This window comes from Vombatus ursinus, unplaced genomic scaffold (genome assembly GCF_900497805.2).
Source record: "Vombatus ursinus unplaced genomic scaffold, bare-nosed wombat genome assembly UNPS02014812.1, whole genome shotgun sequence".
Lineage (NCBI taxonomy): Eukaryota > Metazoa > Chordata > Mammalia > Diprotodontia > Vombatidae > Vombatus > Vombatus ursinus.
The window spans coordinates 106,020,311-106,032,874 of NW_020954590.1; the positions used below are offsets into that span (position 1 = coordinate 106,020,311).

Consider the following 12,564-nt stretch of genomic DNA (forward strand, 5'->3'; position numbering starts at 1 on the left):
GCAAATTCACATTAAATAAAAATCACTTTACATAGAAGTCTAATGAATAGTCCACTTCTGTAAAGCAATTAACTGTAGCTTATGATTATGAACCTTTAATATACAGGTCACATATACATATTTAGAGGTTTTCTTGGTAATTTCTGCCAAACTGCTAGTTGTTGTGGTAGTAATTTTGTCAAGTTCTTCTCCACTCAGTAATGGGGGTCATTGCGTTTATTAAGCACCATGCTGTTTGCTTCTTTTTGTTGTGTACCATTGTGTGCTATTCCATTGATCATCCTCTTCTTAAATTGATGCCAAATAATTTTAATAATTACTGTCTTGTGGTACTCTTTGAGATCTGGTACTGATAGACCCCCCTTTCCTTCCCACTTTTTTCATTATTACTCTTGAAATTCTTGACCTTTTGTTCCTCCTTCTTAATGATTTTCAGTATTGTCTTCTAACTCTCTAAAAATCCTCTTTGGGAGTTTGTTATAGCCCTGAATAAGTTTATTAGTTTAGGGAGTATTGCCATTTTTATTGTATTGGTTCAACATCCCCATGGACAATTTTCTTTAGGTCTGTATTTCTGCATCTTAACTGACAGCAAAAAATTTTAAAATTTAGTAATCAAAATTATCCATTTAATATAATACTGAGAATAAATTTACAAAGTAAAACAATAATTCTGAATATAAACTAGCTCCTCTAATTAGCAAAAAATTCATGTTCACAGAAAACTCATATTTCTAAAGATTGTTAGATATAATATGTAAAATATATTCTAATATTTCTAAAATATTTAAAGATAAATATGTTAGGAGTTATAACTCTGGCTCATTTTGAAAAAAGTTGTATTATTTCAATAATTTGGCAAAAGTCAATACAGTTAAGATTAAAAACCATTAAATATTTTCTAATCCTCATAGAAAATCTAGGATACTTAAAAAATAAGTTGAAGAATTTTTTTCATTCCTTTTCTAAGTACAGTTAAAAAAATTCCCCCGTGATTTATGAAATATTCCCTGAGAAATAAATCCTATTCAGGTACCTCTTCACTGTGTCGAGGTGAACATGGGTTCTCAAATGCTATGCAAGTCTAGTACAAATTCTGGCAGATCTTTCCAAGATTAGGAGGCTTTTAGTATGGATATGATGGACTGAATGTCAACAAAGGACAACCAAATTCAGAGAGGCTCAGCAGCAGCAGCAGGTTGGCCACTAGATAATGAATTTTTTTAAAACCACAATAATTCATGAAGAATGTCCACTAAGATGTGGAGTCTTCAGTTTTCATCAGAGAAAGGTATACCCAGATGAAGTCATGAATCTTTGAAATATTAGACATATTTTTGTTCCACTAATAGGAATGTAAACTCCTTGAGTGAAGAGACTGTTCTTCATTTTTTTGTTACACCTTGAACATAATAGATGCTTAAAAAATACTTGTTGTTTTCCACAAAAACCTAAATTAGATTTTTGGTACCTTCAAACCAAAGTATGTTCTAATTTAGAATTAAAGGTGAACATCATTTTATTTCTTGAAAGTGTTTATGTTATTAGAATTTGAAATAGTCATCTATTGGTAGTAAAGGGACAGAGAAGAATAGATAAAAGGTTACAAAAAATGGATAGTCACAACTTTATTCACCAATTGCTTTCCACTTCTAAAAAAAAATACACACACAATACATATATACACAAATATGTACACAGCCCAACACATTAACTTAAGTTTTCAAACTATGCAACATAGTCATGCTAGCATTAATAGCATTAAGCAAAACAGTATGGCCAAAAAACACGTTAACAACTTCTCTCTGAGGGAAAAAAACAAAGGCACTTCCAATAACTAATGGCAGGGCCAAAATAAACATTAAAGAAGTTTCACAAAGCTGATCCATAGAATTCTAAGCCTTCTGTAATAGTTAAATGTTAAAGGCACTACATAATCTTTTTTTTCCTAACTCCTCTCTCTAATGAAGTCAACCAATTAAACTTGGCACAAAGGAGTTTTAATTATTGTAAAGTGCATCACTTGGCTAAATAAATACATTTTGGAAAAAAAAAGGCTATAATGCACTCAAACATCTCAGCTACACTGAAATAAAAATGCACTGCAATCAGGAACAACCTAGTTGTTAACATGGCAGAAAAGTATGGCTTTCTCTTTTGGTTATAAATCAGTTATCTTTAAGATAATCTAGAATACATTTTCAAAAGAGCATACCTTAATTAGCAAGAAGAGGTAGTATTTGGGGAAAAGGGCAAACTCATATCTACAGTTCAAGAATAAGAGATAAAGTGTTGAGTGAAAAATAAACATGTAATACAGAATTATAATAATAAGGGGTGTAAAAATACAATATCTAGATACCAATGAATTAATTATTTTATCAACTACTATTTTACTATTTCCTTTCTAAGAATCCTAAAGGGAAAGTTGATCATAACTATTTCAGGTATTTTCCATTTGGTATTAAGTTTTTCTTTTTTAATGCACTAATATGAATTTTTAAAAAAATAAGGTACTTAAAAATCAATGTTTTAATTTAAATTGTTCTTATATTTTTACAATAAATTCCATGAACTTATTTTAACCAATTAAAAAGTATGTATGAGACAGAAATAAGTATGCTTCACACATGTAATAAATTTCCACTTGACCAATATTACTGATGATATTATATATGTATAATATATATATATATGTATAGCTTAAAGCATACTGGCAAAATATCATAATCATTTATGTACAATATTTAAGAATATGGGTCTAGGTTAATATAATCCTAACTAGACCTTTTATATATATTAAATATAAAGGCTAGATAAAAGCAAATCAAAAGCAGCACTGAATATATTTCCTATGCCAATAAGTTATGATTTTGTTTATGTAAACATTTCACATGTGCATCCTTTTTTTTTAATAAATGCTTTACAGCTACTGCTCTATTAAAAAAAAACCAACAACAACAGCTTTTGCTAAAACATAATCCAGTTCAAATCGCTAAATCTCCAAAGATTATGGCAGCTGATGCTGATCTCTTTATTCTTCCTCAGCAGCATAGGCCACTTCAGCTACCTCCACTTCAGTTACTGAATTTTCAGGTTCACAATCACTCCAGCCAACATTGGGAATCTTATCAGACCTGGAACAATAGTAAATCTTATCTAATGAATGAACTCAATGTAGGTTCTTATCATCTTTAAAAGTTTTATTGAAACTGTCAAATGAAATGTATCTACCACATTTAAGAGTACAAAACTACAACATATATTTAATGCTGTAAAAGCAATTTCGTAAGCATACTAACCGTTTTATAAAGAACCTGTAAAAATAAGTCATGTAACAGTAAAACTAGTCATATCTGACTAGTTAGCATAAAGCACTTTCTTAGAATGACTCTTTAATTATTGCCACCAAAATATGACTAACATTCTAATACCTCAATGTATATCCCATGTACATTACTTCATTTTAATCTCCCCAGAATTCTTTCGGAGCGGGCTGGCTGACTGTTATTATAAAATTCAGACATGGCACAGGCAAGTGAGTTGTCCAGATTTACAAATTAACAAAAGTCTGAGCCAGAATAAAAACCCAATTCTTAAATTCTAATCCAGAGTTATGTATGTCACATCAATGATAAGAAGCCTATGGCTTGTGAGTTGGATCTGCTCTGACAAAGACCTATAGTTCTTAGTTCGTGCTCACCATGTGAAGGGTGGTATTATGTTGGACAGGACCTGCTCCTAAAGCTTTTACAGACTATACTGGCTGCCAACCCCTTACCTTCAATTTCATCAGTATTCCTCATATTTTTTCAGACAATGGATCACTTAATTAAAACAGAAGACTATTAAGATTATCTAATCTACCTTTCTTCTTTTGCTTACAACTTCCTCTAGCATTTGTTGTTGTTCATTGGTTCAGGTGTATCAGACTCTTCGTGACCCCATTTGGGGTTTTCTTGGCAAAGATACTACAGTGGCTTGACATTTCCTTCTACAGCTCATTTTACAGATGAGGAAACTGAGGCACACACGGTTAACTGACTTGCCCAGGGTTACACAGCTAGTGAGTGTCTAAGGCTAGATCTGAATTCAGGAAAATGAGTCTTCCTGACTCTAACTCTGGCACTCTATTCACTGTGATGCCTAGCTGCCCCTACCTTAAGCATTGACAATTATGAAAAAAACACAACTCACTAGAATATTGGTCAAATCAGCATGATTTCTGATATCTGAACTTTATTCAATATCTTATATAATTTATTATTTTTTCCAAGTATAAAAACAATGGATATTAACATTAAAAACACTAATGTTATAATAGTCCAGTCCAAAATCACTTGCAGAATCATTATGAATTAAATTATGCTCATTATGGCTGAAAAAATACAGTAAAATCATGTCTGTTTGGATATCTCTAATGCAAAATTCACGACAATCTGAACAGACTGAGCTGGTATTTGCCTTATTATTTCTGAACAAAATATTTGCTAAGCCAACTTGCATACAAAATTTTAAAGAAAGTTTGTTCCTTAGTGCAGAAAAACTTTATTTACTGGCCCAAATAGAAAGAAAATCAGTCAATAATTTGGTTTAATAAGTATATAAATTGTGAAAAATGATTATTTTTCTCTTATATTAATGACTAATTATTGAATCAGAATGAAGATTTTTCCCCTTTTCTACTTCCCCATTCAGAAATCAACCTGTTTTGGAAATCTTTCTCATAGATTTATCCAGGCCAAGATCTGATCAGACAGTAAAAGAAATTCTAAGTTTAGGCTAAGGGATGGATTCCTGTTCATTGTGTTTTACTCAGGCAAGTCTGGGAAAATGTTGATTCTCTCTTTTGTCAGACATGTGATATGAAAATTGCTAAGTCTCTTTGACCAAGATTTGGGTGATCCAAGTTGCATACCCCAAGACCCTCACTATAATATAGCTTAGCCTCTCATTGTAACATTCATTTTCTGATTAATTGTTCACCAGTTTCGACTGCCACCCTCAGGAACACCTACTCTTCCAAGAGCATATAAACTCTGAGCCCACCACCATAAGGGGCTTTTGGTTTAAGAGCGATGGCCAAATGACAATGTTTTTATATTAACAAAACGATTACATTACCCAAACTATGTCTCTCAAACTTTTTAAACACTACAGAACTATTTCCAGGACTGCTGTTGAAGTACAGCTCTTCATATGTAGATTGTTCAAAAAGTTTCAGCGTAGTTTAAGCTATTAAAATTTAAGGTACTCATCATCCTAATGAATAATTACAATCTGAAAGCAGCTTGTATGTAAATGTATGGTTAGCTGTTCGTAAATGAATTTTTTAAAGTACTGCTAGTGTTTCTCAGTAGCTCACACAATTCCTGTCATCCTCAATTAATTTGCTTAATAAATCATTTAAGAAATAAACACCAAGTCAAACTTCAGCAATGCTTATGTTCAAATTACCACAAATTCAAAATTCATGAAATTTCATTTTACTTTTAAAGTTACTTAACAGAAGAACAAAATCTATCCATTAAATATTAGATATGGAGGTGGAAGAAATATTAGAAATCTAGCCCATTTACTAAGTCACTCCCCCTTCCTACCTCAATGAGTTCAGTACATGGCTCACAATTTTTCTCTCCTTCTTAACTCCTGATCTCATACTCGGAGACTTCAATATACATACTGATTCTCCCTCAAACACTATTACCACTCAGTTCCTCAATCCATTCACTTCCATGACCTGTTCCTTTACCCCACCTTAGCACTGCGCTCTTCCTCCCCCATGGTCATATACTTGATATTGCCATCACCCAAAACATTCCATCCTCCATGTTTAAGAATTATGAAGTCACCTTACCTGATCATAATCTAGTGGCTTTCCATCTCTCCTTCTGTCTTTCCTTACCAAAGTCTAATCTTCACTCACACCATGACCTCTAATCCCTTGACTCCTCAGGTATCTATCAGGCCACTGACCCTATACTAATCATACTATACTTCTTCTCCATAGTGACTCCTTGGCTAACCAGTTCAATTTTGTACCATCCTCTTCTTTTGAGGTCAAAAAAAGGACTTAAAAAGGGCTCTTTTGGCCCTCTTATCACATCACTGATTTGAACCTGGCCAAGTTTCAGCCTTGGATTATTCCTATGATCTGTTCCCTTTGCTCCTACACATGTGCTGCTGAACGAAACATGTGCTGATTGGGTCCACTACAAATTTGTTATACAACTCCAACTATTCCCTCACTGTTCCTAAGCAATTCTTCTAAATCTTCCTCATCAACTCATTATTCCACTCTCTATAGCAGTTCTTCCAGACCTTTTCATTCCTCCTCAAACCTCCTATGGCTCCCTCTCCCCCAACTCTCTCAGCTGAGAACCTGGTCTCATATTTTACAGAAAAAATTGAGACCATTTACCACGAGTTCTCCTTCTCCCCTTTTCATTTCTTTTTATTCAGGTGTCTTCTGCCACTATCTCTTTCTTTATCCCTCTCTCACATAAAGAGGTGGCCTTACTCCTTACCAAGGCTAACCCCTTTACCTGCAGAAGCGATCCCATTCCATATCCCATTTCCTCCAACAGACTGCCCCCTCTGTCACCCCCATTCTTTCACTTCAATCTCTCCCTACTAGTTGCTTCCTTACTACTTACAAACATGCCCATGCCTTCCCCACCCCATCCTCAAAAAAACCCATCAGTGCTATTTATTTCTTTTGCCTTTTGTGGCTAAATTCTTGAGAAGGTGTCTACAACAGGTGCCTCTGTTTTCTCTCTCGTTTTTCTTAACCTCTTACAATCCAGCTTCTGATTTCATCAATGCACTGAAACTGCTCTCTTCAAAAGTTACTGATGATCTCTTAATTGCCAAATCCAATGACCTTTTCTCAATCCTCATTCTTGACCTCTCTACAGTCTGTTGATCATTCTTTCCTTGATATGCCTTTCCGCTAGGTTTTATACTATCATTTCTCTACTGGCTCTTCTTGTATCAGGCTGCTCCTTTGTTGCTTCCTATTCAGGTCATGTCCTCTAACTCTAGATGTCCCACAGTGCTGTCCTAGGTCCTCTTCTCTTCTCCTCTATACCACTTCACTTGGTGATCTCATCAGCTCCTATGGATTTAATTTATCATCTCTATGAAGATGATTCTCAAATCTACCTATTTTGTCCCAATTTCTCTGTTGTCCAGTTTCAAATTTCCAACTGCCTTTTAGACATCTTGAACTGGATGCCCAACAGAGAGCTTAAACTCAACACATCCAAAAATTAACTCATCACTGTTCTCCCTAAACTTCCCTATTACTGTTGAGGGCAACTCCATTGTTCCAGTCCCCCAGGATCACAACCAAGATGTCATCCTAGACTTCTCACTATCTCTGAACCCCCCACATCCAATTTGTTGCCAAGGCCTACTGTATTTGCCTTTGCAACATCTCTTGATTTTACATTCTTCTCTCTTCTGACACCATCACCACCACCATCCTCCACCATCCTCATTCAGGCCCTCATCAACTCACACTTGGATCACTAAGAAAACCTTCTGGTGAGTCTGCCTACTTCAAGTCTTTGTCCACTCCAATCCATCCTCCATTCAACTGCCAAAGTGATTTTTTTGAAGTGCAGGTCTGATCATGTCACCTCCGCTTAACTCAATAAACTCAAGTAGCTCCCTAGCACCTCCAGGATCAAATACAAAAATCTTCTATTTGGCATGCAACGCCCTTCATAACCTAGAATTCCATTATTACCCATTGGGCTCTTCGATCCAGTAACTATGGGTCGTTCCATGAAAAAGGCACTCTGTTTCTTAGCTCTGGTCATTTTCTCTGGCTGTCCCTCATACCTAGAATACTCTCCCTTCTCATCTCTGCCTACTGACTTCCCTGGCTTCCTGCAAGTCCCAAATAAAATACCATCTTTTACAAAAGTATTTCCCAAAACCTTCTTAATTCTAGTTTTCCCTTTCTCAATTCTTTTCTATTTATCCTATGCAGAACTTGTTCGTATATATTTGTCTCCCACATTGAACTGAGGTCCTTGAGGGCAAGAACTGTCTTTTGCCTCTTTTTTTGTATACCCAGTGCTTAGCACAGTGCCTGGCACATAGCAGGCACTTAATAAATGCTTACTAATCGACTGACTGACTACCCTCCTCCCCTCAAAGTCCTTTTCTTTTTAAAAGAAATAACTAATTTTTCTTGTCAATCTGGGTCTCCAGAGAGCCCCTTTACTACTTCTACTAGGACGGAGACCAACTTGCACTTCGACTATAGCAGTCATGAGGCCATGGCATAAAGTCATGTATCACACACACTATGCAGATCATTTCAATGTCCTGTCTGCCATAGAGCTTCAGTCATTTTGCTGTTCTTATTGGAAATCTGCTATAAAATGGAGAATTCTTCTAAAATGTTCAACTTGGAATTGCCTTTCTTTAATAATTCAAATTAGTGAGGCCAAGTTATATTATGTAGAACATACCTGTTTTTTTCATCCAAGGTATCTTGATCTGCTTCAATTGCAGAAGACTCTATCTTTCTGATACATTCACCCTCTCCTGAAATTCTAAGTGTTTCTTCAGGCTCTAAAGACAGTAACCTAATGGAATAAGTTGGCAATAAAACCCAGTTTATTTCTATCAATATTTAAAATGAATTTATAGTTTCAGTTGCAAAACACAAAATAATAGTCTTCAGCAATAGTTGTCTAAAGGTTTACAAAACAGGAACATTACTCTATGAAAGTAGCTCCTTTTACGTTTAAAATGGCATTGCATATTTTTCACACTCAAGCTTTTTTTTTCTTGTTAAGAATAAGAGTCATTTTCCAAGTGTGTGTATTTGAAAAACTTAATTTGGAATTGAAATTTTTTAAAATAAATTATGCCACTTACTCATTTTTTAAAATTACAATTTTTCAAAATAGAACAGCAGAGTATTAGTAAATGAGTCATATCTTTTCCTCTTAGGGCTTCCATAAACATCAAGGTTGTGTTTTTCCTAGAACTGTAGAATGAAGCACTTCAGTTTTTTTCACTATCATGAGTCACAGTCACATAAAGCTAAAAGGTAATTTAAAAAATTGTATGTATGTGTGTGGGTGGGATGTATTTTTCTAGGGTTCCTAAAAATTAAACTGTGGCAATTAACCTGGGGGAAGGTTTTTTTCTCTTTAACTGTTTTATTTTGGTTTTAAAATTAAGGGAGATGTTCTAGGGAGAATCATTCACATCTGTCCCTTTACCTTGAATAGGTATGACATTACAAGATTACAGAAATTTATGGGTTATTAAACCATGATTAGCATATCAAGAAAAACTATAAGAACCTGAGGATTTTTTTTTCCTTTTCTGAGGGCTCTGAAAAGAGGAGAATGGTAGGTAGCGATAGTGATGCCAAAAAAAAGACACACACTTAAAACCAAAATGAACATAATAGAAGCTCACAGTTTCATATAAAATCCATGTTTGCTGATTTTTGTCAAGCTCATAATAAAAGGAATATTTTTAAAGAGTTAACAGAAATTAATGTGGGGTTAGGGACAGAAGAAACTACACTCAAAATTCCACGGTACCCCCCAAAACACATCCCAAGAACCTTTTTAGTATTTAAAGAAAGTTTAACATTTTAAAAACTCCATAGCATGTTCCAATAAATAAACAACAATAGGGATATGAAGCCTGGCAAATTTATTCCAACTATGACTTTCAGAATTGGAGATATTTTGTAAGTCTTTTTTGTTTTCAAACTACATGCAAATAATTATTCATTACAAAGAGAGAAATCTATTAAGAACATTAGAAATGCTATTCAACAATGCATGACATTATAACATACCTAATTCTGTTCTCTATAGTGTCTATATGAAGTTGTTTCTCATTCAACAATTTCTTCAGTGATTCCACCTCTTTTTGTCGTTCAAGTAGTTCCTTTTGTAATCGATAGTTTGTTTCTTCTAGAGTTTCACAGAAAGCCTTGAACAAAAAAGGTTGGGAATGGATATAAATTTTTTTTTTACAAAATACTTCTCTAATCAAATAAAAAAATGAGACGTACCAGTAACAACAGTAGACAATCTAGACTCATTCAGTTTTTGGCCTGACCAAAAAAATCAACGGGACATATACAGGGGGAGATCAACAGGGTCTTCTCTCTTTCATGCTAAATGGAATCTGGTATAGGTAGACACATTATATGCTATATTCTAGATACTGGCCATATCTGAAACACCATAGTTCATAGTATCTCCAAAATAAGATTTCTTTCTTTGAAATAAGAAAGACTGCAATATGTTTTTCCTACATATTATATGAAATTTGTAAAGTAATCTTGTGGGTAACTTGGTTTTTAACTAGGAACACAACCCACCACAAACAAACAGATTTTACCCAAATATCATACTTAAATCTTTCAAATAACAGCTATAAAATATTTCTAAAAATGTACCATTTTCCACAAAATCATACTGAGGCAGAATATATAAATTATTTCCATTTATTTTACTCTTCCTTACTGTTAATTGTTAATTTGTTTTGAATATTCAAAAGGTCCAATAAAAAAAGAGTTCTAAAACAACCTGAGTAAAATTCACAAATCTATCACCACAGTAACATCTTTTAAACTGCTATCAATCCAATTCAACAAACTTTTAAATGATTATTTTGTATGTAAGGTATTAGACAACGATGGTATAACCCAAGACAAAAGTCATCCCTTGCTCTTTAAGCTTACGCTCTACACATCCTGTTCTGTATAATGTGGGATCCTAAAAACCAGGATTTCTCGGCAATACAAAATTTTCTATCCTGAAGTTCACCAGGGCAGAGTGGTTTTGTAAAAAGGATAACAGAAATTGTTTATGTCCACGTTATTAGTTAATGCTGGGAATAAAACTAATGATGTACATTATTGAGTTTCTTTTGTTATCTTTCCAGTAAAATCCATCCCTACTTCCAAACTTCCTTATTTCTCTCAAGGTTGCCATCATTCTTGTAGTCACCCAGGTTTGAAATTTTCAAGTCATAATAGATTATTAAGTCTGTTTCTTTTCATGTTTACCATCACAGTCTTTATCACCTTGTAACAGCCTCCTATTTTTATTTCCCTGGTAAAATTTTTCCTTTCTCCAATACATTCTCTACATTGCTGCCAAAGAGATTTTCCTAAAACACAGATACGATGATGTCACTTCCCAAACTCCAGTGGCTTCAGGTTACCTTAAGCGGTATAAATACAAACTCCTTTGGCAACTGAGCTCCAACTTACTTACCCTTATAGTTTGGTTATATGTTATTTCTCTTCACACATTCTATAGTTCATATAACCTGCCCATCTCACTATCCTTCATACATGTCATTTAATCTCCTATTTCTATGCTTTTGCAGGCTGCCCTCCTCCTTTTAATCACTCCTTCCCCCTCCCCACCCAATTTGTATTTCTCAGAATTCTGAGTTTCCTTCAAAGTTCATATCAAGGGCTGCCTTCCACAGGAGGTCTTGACCCTTCCAATTGCTAATATATCCTCCCATTATTTTGCATTTATTATACTCTCCCCCCTTGTCCCACACCAATGCCCTTCCACACTTTCCCCTACAGAATACAGTTTTCTTGAGGACAGGGACTATTTGTACTTGTATCCCCAGCAACTAACATAGTGTCTGGCATATAGTAGTTATTTAATATATACTTACTGATTTCCAGAGGCAAAAAATATCACTGTGACATGGTACAACTTTTAGGAATAGCAGTTTCATTATGGTGGGTTTAGAGGTAAGAGAATCTTAGGGGAACTTATGGAAATAGAAAAATATATACCCCAAGCAAATTTCCTTTCAGTGATTCTTTCCTAATGAATTTGGCTATGTGGAAATGATCTGTGTATACAAATAATATCTATCATATACTCGACTATCCTAATGAAGAGAAACTAGATTATAAATAATCTAATCTATTTTCCTGCAAATCAGTAGAGGACACTGCTCCATTAGTGGAGGGATTCAAACTGACATAAAGCCTCATGCTCATTACTTTTTATTTGGACTACCCTACTTCTACAATTTAGATTGCTATAGGAATCCAACGTCACTGCTTCCCCTACAGGTACTCATGGAAGCTGAGTCACTAGGCTTTAGAAACTAGAACAATCCGGAAACTGAATATTCTGCAATGTGAAAAAACACAACATAGTTTCTTGGAAGTTGAAATTATTAACTAAGAAGTAAAACCGACCACAATGGAAAACAGAAGTAATTATATCTAATAATCCTAGATATGACTGATACCCAATTAGGTACTATAGAAAGTTGGTGACTAATATTTATCTGAATATAGAGAAAAAAAAGAAATGTGATTTAAATGATAAGAGTGGTCACTCAAAAGAGAAGAAATTTACTCTTGGCTCTGATATTTTTATCATTATTGTGACTCTGACAATTTATTTTGCATTTTGATACAGGACTAGGTTAAATGAAGACGTAGAACAGAGAGAGTGTGTGTGTATCACACACACACACACACACACACACACACACACACACACACACACACACACACACACACAC

At 34.4% G+C, this 12,564-nt stretch overlaps 1 protein-coding gene across 4 annotated transcripts in view; it reads right to left on the minus strand.

Annotated features, from left to right (window-relative positions):
* Window positions 1–1,615: 1,615 nt before the first annotated feature.
* Window positions 1,616–12,564, minus strand: part of LOC114053704 (sorting nexin-16-like) — a 32,187-nt gene continuing 21,238 nt past the window's right edge. For all 4 annotated transcript variants that reach the window (XM_027876826.1, XM_027876824.1, XM_027876823.1 and 1 more), the window contains exons 6-8: window positions 9,842–9,978; window positions 8,487–8,603; window positions 1,616–3,137 (exon numbers count right to left, since the gene is read on the minus strand). In XM_027876826.1, coding sequence (XP_027732627.1) covers window positions 3,035–3,137; window positions 8,487–8,603; window positions 9,842–9,978 — 357 coding nt within the window. In that variant the 3' untranslated portion in view covers window positions 1,616–3,034. The remainder of the gene's footprint in view (window positions 3,138–8,486; window positions 8,604–9,841; window positions 9,979–12,564) is intronic.